This window comes from Gadus chalcogrammus, chromosome 20 (genome assembly GCF_026213295.1).
Source record: "Gadus chalcogrammus isolate NIFS_2021 chromosome 20, NIFS_Gcha_1.0, whole genome shotgun sequence".
Lineage (NCBI taxonomy): Eukaryota > Metazoa > Chordata > Actinopteri > Gadiformes > Gadidae > Gadus > Gadus chalcogrammus.
Window position 1 is genome coordinate 20,920,252 of NC_079431.1, and position 12,171 is coordinate 20,932,422.

Here is a 12,171-nt window from a genome sequence, read left to right on the forward strand (position 1 = left end):
GACACAGACAGATACTAGAGTGCTCAGTTTTCAAGGTATTTTATTAATTATGATGATCAATCATGTCAAGTCAATTAAGTTAATCAGAACATCTAGGCAGAATGTATAACATTAAAATCGTGGAAATCTCTGGAAATTGTAGTAGTTAGTAACACTATTACAATAACTTAAAAAACCTTTCAGTACACTAACCGTTTTTATACCTTTGTCATATGACTAGCATTATGTTTAAACAACCTTTAAAGGCCACATATTCTACAAGAAACTTGCCTAATAATGCATAAGCACCCCTTTCTGTGGCGTGTGTTTGTGTTATGTTGTCATGTACATCCAACAGCATACATGAGCAGACCAGAGAGAGGAAGCAGAAACCTGGAGGGCGAGAGGACCGGCACTGTGCTGCTGCTGAAGCTGAAGGTTGTCTTTTCTGTAACCCCAGAACCTACCAAACACAACATCACAACTCACATTAACTCAACATCAAAACTCACATTATCTCAACATCACAACTCTTTAACTCATAATCACAAATCACATTAACTCAACATCACCACTCACATTAACTCAACATCACAACTCACATTAAAGGCACCCAGTGCAACTTTATGTAAACATTCAATGAAAAATAAACATTCAATTTCTAGTCTTTTTTAGACGTAGTAAGTTTCAATAACTCCATACCATTACATATCGACATTCAAGGAGCAAAGATGAGACGTCGCTGTGTGGTGAGAACTGATAGAAAATCGTAAACAACAACAATCGCCGGTGGGGAGAAGCCATTTTTCCATTGACTGGAAGCCTGCTTTATTTATTGTAGGCTACAAAAAATAAAGAAAATGGCGGCATTGTTGTTGTTATCGATTTTCTATCAGTTCTCACCACACAACGACGTCTCATCTTTGCTGCTTGAATGTCGGTATGTAATGGTATGGAGTTATTGAAACTTACTACGTGTAAAAAAGACTAGAAATTGAATGTTTATTTTTAAGCCTCGAAAGTTGCACTGGGTGCCTTTAACTCAACATCACAACTCACATTAACTCAACATCACAACTCACATTAACTCAACATCACAACTCACATTATCTCAACATCACAACTCACATTAACTCAACATCACAACTCACATTAACTCAACATCACAACTCACATTAACTCAACAACACAGCTCATCTCAACATCACATCTCACATTATGTCAACATCAAATGGATAAGATCACAACACACATGTAATTCTTATTCTCATATTATATATTATCATTTATACCACGGTCTGCGGGAATACTCGATTCTGATTGGATGCAGGGTGTGCATTAACTCCTGATATACGGACACCTGGACAAGTAGTTCCGTCAAATTGTCTGTTTACCGTTCTCAATTAATGCGCTAGCTGGCGTATCGTCTCTAAAATAGTAGTAACCATAGCAACGGGAAACAAAACAAAGCTCAAGATGGGAGTGTCCACATCCATCTCAGGACAGCAGGTAAGGAGTTTACCCACTTGTGGTAGGGTCAAAATCTGTCGTTTGGTGAAGCCTGAGTCAGTATTTAATTCATTTTTGAACAGATATATGCATATGGCATATGCTTTTTTCCATTATGTATTTGGTTTACCAAACAGGTAACCAACCTACACTAGTATCCATACATATACTATAATACCTCCCGTTCTAAAGTCGTAGCTATGGTCCGTCCTAATTACTGGAGGAGTGAACAACGTTTCCGTTGCATGAGAACCCAACGGGCGTGTAATGGTGGTTCCGGGTATTAGTCGGACCCTCAGGCGTAACCAGGGAAACAAATGTATGTTTTGTGGAAAACTTTATATTCAGATTGTAAAACGCATGAAAATATAAATTAATGGTCTTAATTTGGTCACCGTTGGTAAGTGACCGTGGTATAAGCGGGATAATGCCCTTCGAGGTGTCCATTATCAGGAATTAATGGACACCTCGTCGGGCATTATCCCTTACTTATACAACGGGGACCCAAATCCAGCGATCTGATTGGTTCCCAACTGTTGTATAATGAGCGTATACATAACTGCTATGACGCCCGATAATTTTGTGAAAGTTTGCATATCACTCCGCGCCTGGAGGTAGAAACAGTTACAAAGTAAAACATATGTTGGATGATGGAGAGGGTGTAAATGTTGTTACTCCGGGAGTGAACAAGGCGATGGAGAGACTAACGAAAGCTTAGGCACACGGCGAGTGAACTGCTCCATAGGATAAATTGCCGGCGAACCGCTCTATCGGAGCCTTCTCTCGGAGGGACGCTAAAGTGTGTTGCATAGCGACCGTCGATGAATAGCGCTAGCCAGGAGGGACTACTTTTTTGTATTCTTGAATGAAACGGCTACTTTGACTTTCTTGGTTTCTTTTTAAATGTAGTGTGTCTATGACTTTCGTTTCGCCATAACAGTAACCGTTGTATAAAAGCAATAGATCACTTCAGTCAGTGGCATGTGCTCATTATACCACTGTGAAGGGGGTCGCCGGCCCTCCGCTGCGCGTCGGGGCCGGACAACGCCCCTTAACAGTGGTATAATGAGCACATACCACAGCCTGGCGTGATCTATTGCTTAAGTATATGACCACCATACATACACTATCTCATCATTCCATGTATACGATCACCACACACATAATATCATCATCACATGGATAAGATTACAACACACGTTATCATATAACCACATTTCAATTAAACCAATGCTTACTTCTATTATGTGGTTTGAATCTGAACGTACTATAGATTAAAGGTTAACCAGTTGTATGTCCAAATCATACTGTATCCAATTGGATTTGAACAAATACACCAAATGAACGTTTGTATGGATACTAGTGTATGTTGGTTACCTGTTACATTAGTAGACGAGGTGGCTGTCACCAACAGGTTCTGCACCTTGAATGTGTAGGTCGTGGGCACGTTGACTTGCTTCAGACTACTGACAAAACTGTACATCCCTGTAGCATTCTCGGTGAACAGAGTTATTCCCTGTAGAACGGTACCTTTGGAGTCCAACCAAGTCACCTCAGGTTCCGGCTGCCATCTTGAACCCATGGCTGTCAGCGTGCCATCCTTGACGGAGAAAGTGGGTTTGGAATACGCTGGAATGGTGACAGGGACACACAGGGAACAAGCAGAGATTGGAGATCCACCCTGTGGTTTGAAATACTATGAAAGACTTGTTGTGTGGCTATGCCTTAATTACAGCACCAACTGATTATTTCTGACTGCTACACATATACCTTTGTAAGGTGGTGGGTAGAAAGAACATGCTATAGGCTGATCTTGGAAACTCACACAGGCACACATACATGCACACATGCACACACACACACTTTTCCTCGCATCACATTTCCAAGATCAGTCTTCATGTATTGGCATTTAAAGAAGCACCATGGCCCAAGCTTAAATGAGTTTGGTAAACCAAATACATAACGGAAAAAAGCATATGCCATATGCATATATCTGTTCAAAAATGAATTAAATACTGACTCAGGCTTCACCAAACGACAGATTTTGACCCTACCACAAGTGGGTAAACTCCTTACCTGCTGTCCTGAGATGGATGTGGACACTCCCATCGAGGTTGGAGGAGCTGATGCTGCAGGTGTATACCCCGTCATCGCGGCTCGTCACAGCCATTATCAGCAGGGAGCCGTTTCCCCTCGCCACGGCATCGGGAAACACCTGGGTCCTTCCATCAAACTGGGGGTTCTGGTCCTCTAGTTGCGGAGCGCTGTCCTGGTATTTGTACACCTCGCCTCTCAGATTGGCCTTAGTCCAGGTGACTGCCACAGCACCCGTCACCTGCACGGCAGCTGCCACCGTCAGGTGACAGCTGAGCAGGACGTCCTGTCCCAGGTTGGCCAATGGGAACCTGTCCCTGCTCACAACGCTTGAGGTTGAGGAGGAGTCATCTGGAACACAGCAGCCACTTTGTTTTACTACCGACCATGACAACAGCACAGACAGACATACATACAGACCAATGGACAGGCAGGCGGACAGAGCCAAACCGATAGACAGGTAGACAGACGTACAGATAGACAGGCAGACAGCAACTGACAGATAGACAGGCAGGCATAAAGACAGACCCAAACTGGTAGACACATAGATGGTAAGCAGATGGATAAACAGATGAGTCGCTGCTGAGCAAACATGAAAAGGCATAGTGAAGACTTACTGCTCAAACTCAAGGCCAGGATCAAGATGATGAGGGTTGTGAAAGCTATGATTAGAACAATCATACTGAAAAAGAAGAAGACAGCCAGCGAAATCATGAGGCCACGTTGATTCACTTTAGTATGTATATAATTAGAATAGAACACGCTAGAATAAAAAAGTCTTAACAATACAATTCCTCAAGGACCATTAAGGTATTTTAAGTGAGGTTAAAATGGGACACACCTCCAGAAGATGATGTTACCCATCGTAGCCATGGTTGCCGACAGGAACGGAGAGAATGAATGATCCAAGTCTAGGTGAACAGCTCCGTTCTGCAGTCCACCTGCTCCAGAATGCTCTCTTCCCCTAGAACAGCTCCTGCACTGTGTTTGGACAGAGGCAGGAGGTGTAGTGCAATTTAACTCCCTGGGTAAATATTATACAATGGAAACAAAGGTTTGAAAATGTTTTGGATTGCTTCAATTGCCATGTATGCAAGGGAATCGTCTTTAAAATTATTCTTTACTGATTTTCCTAGGTTGGGTTAAAAATAAATCGTTATAATTTATAATAAATAATGTATTGAATATAAACTTCCAATGCATGTACACTATCCTTATCACAAGGCCTCCCACTCTGTTTACCCAGGGCTACTTCGAGGGAATTATGTAATCTCTGTCCGCTCCAAGGAGGAGCATCAGCTGCAGGCCTGGAGCCGGGGCCTGGGTCTAGCAGGGGCCTGGGTCTTAGCAGGGGCCTGTGGCTTTGGCGGACTGGGAATCGGTTAGGGGTTTGGGGTCTAGTAGGGGCCTGGGTCTTAGCAGGGGCCTGTGGCTTGGCAAGGGCCTGGGAATTGGCAGGGGCATGGGGCCTGGCAGGGGCCCAGCAGGGGCCTGGGGCTTAGCAGGGGCCTGTGGCTTGGGCGGCCTGGGAATCGGTAAGGGGTCTGGGGCTCGGCTGGGGCTTGGCAGGGGCCTCTGGCTTGGGGGGCAAGGAGGAGCATCAGCTGCAGGCCTGGAGCCGGGGCCTGGTGTCTAGTACGGGCCTGGGGCCTTGCAGGGGCCTGGTGCTTAGCAGGGACCTGGGTCTTAGCAGGGGCCTGTGGCTTGGCAAGGGCATGTGGCATAGCAGGGGCCTGAGGCCTGGCAGGGGCTTAGCAGGGGCCTAGCAGGGGCCTGGGGCTTAGCAGGGGCCTTGCAGGGGCCTGGCAGGGCCCTGGGGCTTAGCTGGGGCCTGGCAGGGGCCTGGGGCTTAGCAGGGGCCTGGGGCTTAGCAGGGGCCTGGCAGGGGCCTTGCAGGGGCCTTGCAGGGGCCTTGCAGGGGCCTGGGGCTTAGCAGGGGCCTGTGGCTTTGGGGGCCTGGGGCTCGGCAAGAAGCAAGGGGCCTGGCAGGGGCAATTCGAGGTCTTCGACTTTTCAACGTTTTGAGGCAGTCTGCCCCTAGCTGCCCCAGTCGTCTATTATACGAAGATAACCATTATCATGCTTATATTTCCTTGAAATCTTTTCAGTGTGTCAAGTTACTATGAATCAAATGTCCTTGTCTTCAATGCTGCTTTTTTGGTATGATATATCAATTAATGAATGATTATACTGCAAAAGAAGACAGACAGCGAAATCATGAGGCCAATTTGAATCCCTTTAGTATGTATAGAATTATATTCTTCTGGACACACCTCCAGGGGCATTCAATTATGTATTGAATGCAGTGATGCCAGTAACGCGTTAATTAGTAACGCGTTACTGGCCTCGGACCACATTTTTCAGTAACGAGTAATCTAACGCGTTACTATTTCCAAACCAGTAATCAGATTAAAGTTACTCATCAAAGACACTGTGCGTTACAATTTTTTTACCGGATCGCCGATTGGATTGGGAGCGATGGAGTGGTGTGTGTGTGTGTGTGTCTGTCTGTCTGCCTGTTTGTGGGAGAGTGCGTGGTGTGGGTGTGAAGCGTATGTCTACCGACGCCCCGCCCTCATGGGTAAAACCGTCCATTTGTCGATGGCCATGCAAATGATCATGTGTTTTTCCATGCATGTGATTTGTTTACATTTATGTTAGTTTCGACCGGACGTGATTGGTTGCTGCATCGGAAAGCCGAGGATCCAGGAAGACAAAATACGGGCGGGCTCAACATTCGCGGCAGCTTGTCTCGGATTTGCAGCTTGCCATTTAGGTCTTCAGATGCTTAGTTTGTTACTTGATTGAGGCTCTTGTTAGCTACCAGGGAACTGGGCCAGGGTAAGGTTGTTAGAGGTTATCGAAAACCGACACGCAGTAACACCTTTGTTAAAGGCCCACTATGCAACTTTTTTAGCCAAAATTACATTAAGTATGCAGGTTGAGAGTTATGCTGATGGTTCTGCATCCATTTCTGGGTCGATTGGTGGGTGTGTCATTTACCCATGTCGCCTCTCCAGTGAAAAAGCGCATGCAACTTGCTCTGCTCGGACCGGGACATTCCGGATGTGACGCAGCGGAAGTATCCTCGAAAATGTAGTCAGATTGTAGTTTCGAAAATGCTTTACGGCACAGACACACACCCAAACATGGCACCGGCTAGACATAAACAGCCAGTTGCGAGGCAATTGTTGCATTCATCATGGATCAACCGACTGATAAGGGACCCAAGAGGCGACTGTCGGTGGAACAAAAGAAGAATGGACCAGAAAAGAGATCAGACACGAGTGAAAGGGGAACTATGCAACTTTTTTGGCTTGATTTACCTTAATATAACAGGCTAGGAGTCATTGCGATGGTTCCATTATACATTTTTGTTCGATTGTTCGTTGTTTCGCCTCCCCCTTGCGCATCTTGGCGGAGAAAAGGAATATGTTTCTGCCGGCGACCCGCCGCCCACTCTCGCGGGAGTCTCGGGTCTCGCGAAGTAACGAATTGCTTTACGGCACAGAGCCCCAAACCCGGAACCGGCTCGATATAAACACAAGTAACTAAGGGATTGTTACATTCATCATATATCAGCCGACTAAAAAGAGACGGAGAAACCCAATGTCGGAGGAACAGAAGAAGAAGTAGGGAGACTGACCGACAGAGAGGCCAGACACGAGTAAACGTTGGGCAAGCTTTTCAGGAATAGCGTGAACTGAAAGAAAAAGAAGACTGCAAATCAGACTCCGATTTGGCCGTGTTGCTTTTGAAATTGAAAGTACCCTTGGGTGAACCTTGTCCTCCTGGTATTCTTGATGTTGATAGCCTCTGTACAAATGTGTTTGCTCAACCATTTTGTTGTGAGCCCTGTAAAAATTGTTTTCTCGACCGTTTTGTTGTGAGCCCTGTATGTTTCTAGCTTGCTTGTTGGTTGCAACCATATAAACACCTTTGTTTCCATTGATGTTTTGCTTTTCGTCTGTCTCGTCCCCCAGATACAGACTGAATCCCCGAATCCAGGTTCTTGTTTATTTAGATTATTATGTTGGCCAACACTCTCACACTGATTGTTCTGTTCAACATAAGATAAAACAATTATAATCTAGGATATAAATTCTCCCCGTCAACTAAAAAAAAGGATGGCTTTATGTTTATTGCAATACAAATTCACAATTTTAAAAATGCATAACCTTGCCTACACTTTATGAACATCTACTTCGGACATGGCTCCACGCATTCGCCGGCTTCTTTGAAAACAAATGCACATGGCTCGCGTGGAAGTGCATGGGGAAGGGTCGTCAACGAGTTGTTACGACAGTGTTGTAAAATATCTACTACGAAACTGAAGGGGGCGCTGTGTAGAGAAATGTGCGTGCCAAAACCAAGAAAAAAGCGAAGAAATTCCCGAAGTTGCATAGTGGGCCTTTAATGCGGGGATAAGGGGTTCGATTCCTTAATGAAGCTAGCTTTTTTCTTTCATATTGGACTGGATGTTTGTATGCCATTTTGCGTAACTTGTAGTTTATGATGAAGAAATGTTACTGGGGTTAAGGTTAGGGTAACGGGTAAGCAGTGGCGATTCTAGAAAATTTTACATGGGGTGGCAGAAGGGTGGCAAGTTAAATTCAAGGGTGGCAAATCACACACACAAAGTCAAGTCAAGTCTTTTTATTGTTGGAAACACACATGCCTGGTGTCTATATGTATTTATTTATACCAATCGCTAATGAAAACAGTTAACATATTTACATATCCAGCAGCAAAACAATTCAGTTTTATTTAATTTCACAAACAATTAATGTAGCCTATATTAACCGCCGCGCCATACGTTTCAATGGGAAGCGCGATGCTCCGTACTTTCAACAATAGGTTTTACATATTTATAATTCGAAATTCGTCCCAGCCTTTACACCACACACACAATAGGGTCTATAGCATATAACCGAGTCATCCTCTCACATTTTAATGCATTTTTCACGGTTTACCAGCACTCGTTGTGAATGCTAACCGCCGCGACATCCGTTTCAATGGGAATCGCGACTCTCCGTAATTTCAACATTAATTTTAACATATTTATAATTCGAAACATATTTAACATATTTATAATTCCCAGCCTTTATACCACATACACAATAGGGTCTATAGCATATAACCGAGTCGTCCTCTCACATTTTAATGCATTTAATGCAGCTGTATAGCGAGCTAGCTACTAGTCCTATCGACTTTTGCAAGCTAGAAATTAAATAAACGATTGAAATTACAACGGAACTGTCTATCACATATGACCACCCATCACATTTTCTTGATTCAAGTTTCAGCTGTACTGTACCTTTTTTCATCACTGCAAGCGTACAGTTGGCTTGTCTCCAGTTCTTTGGCTTTCAAACCGTTTCTGTCTTCATTTGAATGAAGCGGCAGATGCGCACGGTGAGAAGAGAGCAAATAGGATTCATGGACTCAACCATTTTACAGGGGAGGGGGGACATAAAAGATTTTAGTTCTTAAACTTAAACAAGTTACCAATGAGATCAACAGCTTCAGTAGCAAAAAATATAATACCATTCAATAAATGTATATTGGAGACACTTCTAACAACCTGGGTGGCAAGTGGGGTGGCAAGCATTTTTTGGGGGGTGGCAGCTGCCACCCCTTGCCACCCCGGTAGTTTCGCCACTGTAGCCTAACATATACAAATATATCACTGTACTAGACACAAATGTATTTTCCACTAGCTAGTGGTGGTCATTACATTGTAGTGAAACTAGTAAAGACAACACAGCTTTATGTTATGGCGAAAACTAGCGCGCGCTGAAAATTCAAGCTTTATGCACTTATCAGCGTGGGCACCGCCCACATTTCCCATGGTATCGTGTCTATATAACGTGGTGTATACCGTCGCTCACCCTCCCTTTTCTTTCAGCACTTATCTGCGAGAAATTGAGAACTACTATTAAGAAGATGAGGACTTCAACACGGATCTCCCAAGCCGGTGGCAGCGGCTCGGGCGAGGCCGCGGGCAAACGGCCCTTTTCAGGGCCACCAGGTGACGGGCACTTGGGGTGCTTTCGGTGCCTCGGCGCCGACCACGCCGCGGCTGCTATGGCGGCCCCCGTCTCCTGTGTCGCCTGCCGGGAGCTGCCTGAAGAGGGGATCCTCTCCATCTCTTCTTTTCCCCTGCGGTGGAACTGGCTGACGCCATCGACCTGTTCAGGGCCGGCCCTTTCGTCGACGATGGCATCATCGACGCCTCCCTGGACGACGTCTTCGGCGACTCGGCGTCCGGTTTTTCCCGCTCTCGGGTTACAACCGCCACCGTCATACAACACGAGGTTCCGCGCCGGATGACCGATCTCTTCCGGGAGATCATGGGCGGCGGCCATCAAAGGGATTCCCATGCCGGCCCCGCCTCTTGCCCCCGTATCTGACGATATGCAGGGCGAGTGCTTTCGCACTAGGGCTGTCAATCCTCCCCTCAAATCATATTCGAATTTCTAATGCTTCTTATGTTGAATATTCGAATAATATTCGAATATTTTAAAGGCACCCAGTGCAACTTTATGTAAACATTCAATGAAAAATAAACATTCAATTTCTAGTCTTTTTTACACGTAGTAAGTTTCAATAACTCCATACCATTACATATCGACATTCAAGGAGCAAAGATGAGACGTCGTTGTGTGGTGAGAACTGATAGAAAATCGTAAACAACAACAATCGCCGGTGGGGAGAAGCCATTTTTCCATTGACTGGAAGCCTGCTTTATTTATTGTAGGTTACAAAAAATAAAGAAAATGGCAGCATTGTTGTTGTTATCGATTTTGTATCAGTTCTCACCACACAACCGACGTCTCATCTTTGCTGTTTAAATGTCGGTATGTAATGGTATGGAGTTATTGAAACTTACTACGTGTAAAAAAGACTAGAAATTGAATGTTTATTTTTAAGCCTCGAAAGTTGCACTGGGTGCCTTTAATGTTTTTTTTTATTTTTTTTAATTATAATGTAGCGACCCTGGGACAGTTAAATAGTTTGTGTGTTATGTGTTACATTATATTTCGTTGTCCGTTATGCCAGTTGTTCTATGTGCATGTATTGTAATGTTATTCTTGTCAATCAGCGTGGGGGGCGAATCATTAGGTCAGCTGGGGGAGGGCCTTGGAAGAACAGGAGGGTGGGGGCCTGCACGCGAGTGAGACCGTGTTGCCGGGGTAACCAGGGTTTGTTTGGGTCCGGTTTTCGAGCAGTTGGTTACAATGTTGTTACAATGTTACGGGTTTCGGTGACCTGGTTTTTGGTCCATTAAAAACTACCTTCAACTAATGACTCGACATGATTATGTCACCGGCGAGGTCGTTACATTGGTGTCAGAAGTGAAACTATTATTATTTTTTATTTTTTTATTTGTTTTTCTCGGTCCTGCTGTGCTCGGCGAGTCAGCCGAAGTTGCTATCGCCGTTAGCCCTGTTTTTGTTGTCACTTTTTTTTTCTCTACAACAATAATGCTCCCTGCGGACTGTCGGGTGAAGATAGAGATGGACGACTACGGCGAGGGGGCGTGTGGAGTAGCTTCGGAGTCTATGGTGAGGGGTAGAGCCCAACGGGAACCAGCCGCCGTTGGAAAAGATGATTTTCACGGCGACAGACATGGCGGCGCCTTCCTCACATCAAGCCCGGTGTCCATCAAGACGCCTAGATACACCGGTAAGGCTGACTGGGAAGCTTTCCACGCGCAATTTGAACTTTTAGCCGATGCTGCCGGATGGTCAGTGAAGGTCAAAGCGCTGCAGCTTGCGATGTGTCTGGCGGACGACGCATTGTCTTGTTTGTTGCTGCTTAGCCCAGAGGACAGGGGGGACTATGTTGCCCTAGTGGGGGCACTAAGGAGGCGTTTTGGACTATGTGTTAAGCCGGGGTTAATGCGCTCGGAACTCTGCAATAGGCGCAGGAAGCCGGGGGAGACGCTGCGGGCCCTGGCCAACGATATCGAGAGCCTGTCTCGGCGAGCATACGCCCACATGCCGCCAGCCGTGCAGAGCGAACTCGCTCGGGATCAGTTTCTCCAGGCCCTTTCCCCTACAGAACTGCGCATCCAGACCCAGCTAGCCCACCCGCAGACTTTGCAAGAGGCCTTGGAGATGGCCATAGAGAGGGAGCTGGTGTGGGCTGGAGCAATCGACGATCATCCTGCTCCTCAGCCGATGGTGAGATCGGCAAGGGAGAGGAGTGAGGACTCACAGAAGCCAGCCTGGGTGGACGAGCTCACTGAACTCGTCCGCGCTGTCTCTATGCAGGCGGACCGCCGCCCCCCGTCTCGTCGAGAGCAGAGGGTCTGCTGGGGCTGCGGGCAGCCTGGCCACCTTGTCAGAGAGTGCCCTACAACGGTGAGAGCCCAGGGAAACGGGTCAGGGTCCGCGTAATTGGGGAGACGCGAGGCCCTGCCCCCTTACCCCCGCCGTCGTCGTCTGGAGGAGCCCATCATCACAGCCGGGGGGGCGGGGCTCCACCCCCCCCAGAAGCAGACGACAACATCCTGGAGCCTGTTGTCGTGGTGGGGCAGACCTGGGCGGGGGACTTTTGTCATGTTCCTGTCACTGTTGAGGG

The 12,171-nt window shown here is 46.3% G+C and overlaps 1 protein-coding gene across 4 annotated transcripts; it reads right to left on the reverse strand.

The window, feature by feature from the left end:
- Positions 1–29: 29 nt before the first annotated feature.
- On the reverse strand, positions 30–7,811 carry vtcn1 (V-set domain containing T cell activation inhibitor 1). 4 transcript variants are annotated; one of them, XM_056579733.1, is made up of 6 exons: positions 6,036–6,102; positions 4,424–4,563; positions 4,200–4,264; positions 3,565–3,933; positions 3,019–3,117; positions 30–442 (listed from the first exon to the last, which is right to left on the reverse strand). In XM_056579733.1, exons 2-6 carry the CDS (start codon positions 4,453–4,455, stop codon positions 321–323), a joined length of 687 nt encoding a protein of 228 aa, XP_056435708.1. In that variant the 5' UTR covers positions 4,456–4,563; positions 6,036–6,102; the 3' UTR covers positions 30–320. The 4 variants fall into 4 exon arrangements, with proteins under 4 accessions (XP_056435708.1, XP_056435706.1, XP_056435707.1 ...); XM_056579731.1 differs by lacking the exon at positions 6,036–6,102 and adding an exon at positions 7,770–7,811 and having other exon boundaries at positions 42–442; positions 2,866–3,117; XM_056579732.1 differs by lacking the exon at positions 6,036–6,102 and adding an exon at positions 6,586–6,721 and having other exon boundaries at positions 42–442.
- Positions 7,812–12,171: the final 4,360 nt, after the last annotated feature.

What these genes read in the sequence shown, in the direction of transcription:
- vtcn1 (XM_056579731.1), bottom strand. Translation starts at nt 4,455, where the DNA reads ATGGCTACGATGGGTAACATCATCTTCTGGAG. An exon ending in GGTAACATCATCTTCTGGAG is followed by an intron (nt 4,265 to 4,423) that starts GTGTGTCCCATT and finishes CTTCTTTTTCAG; the next exon opens with TATGATTGTTCTAATCATAG. An exon ending in CCTGGCCTTGAGTTTGAGCA is followed by an intron (nt 3,934 to 4,199) that starts GTAAGTCTTCAC and finishes GCTGTGTTCCAG; the next exon opens with ATGACTCCTCCTCAACCTCA.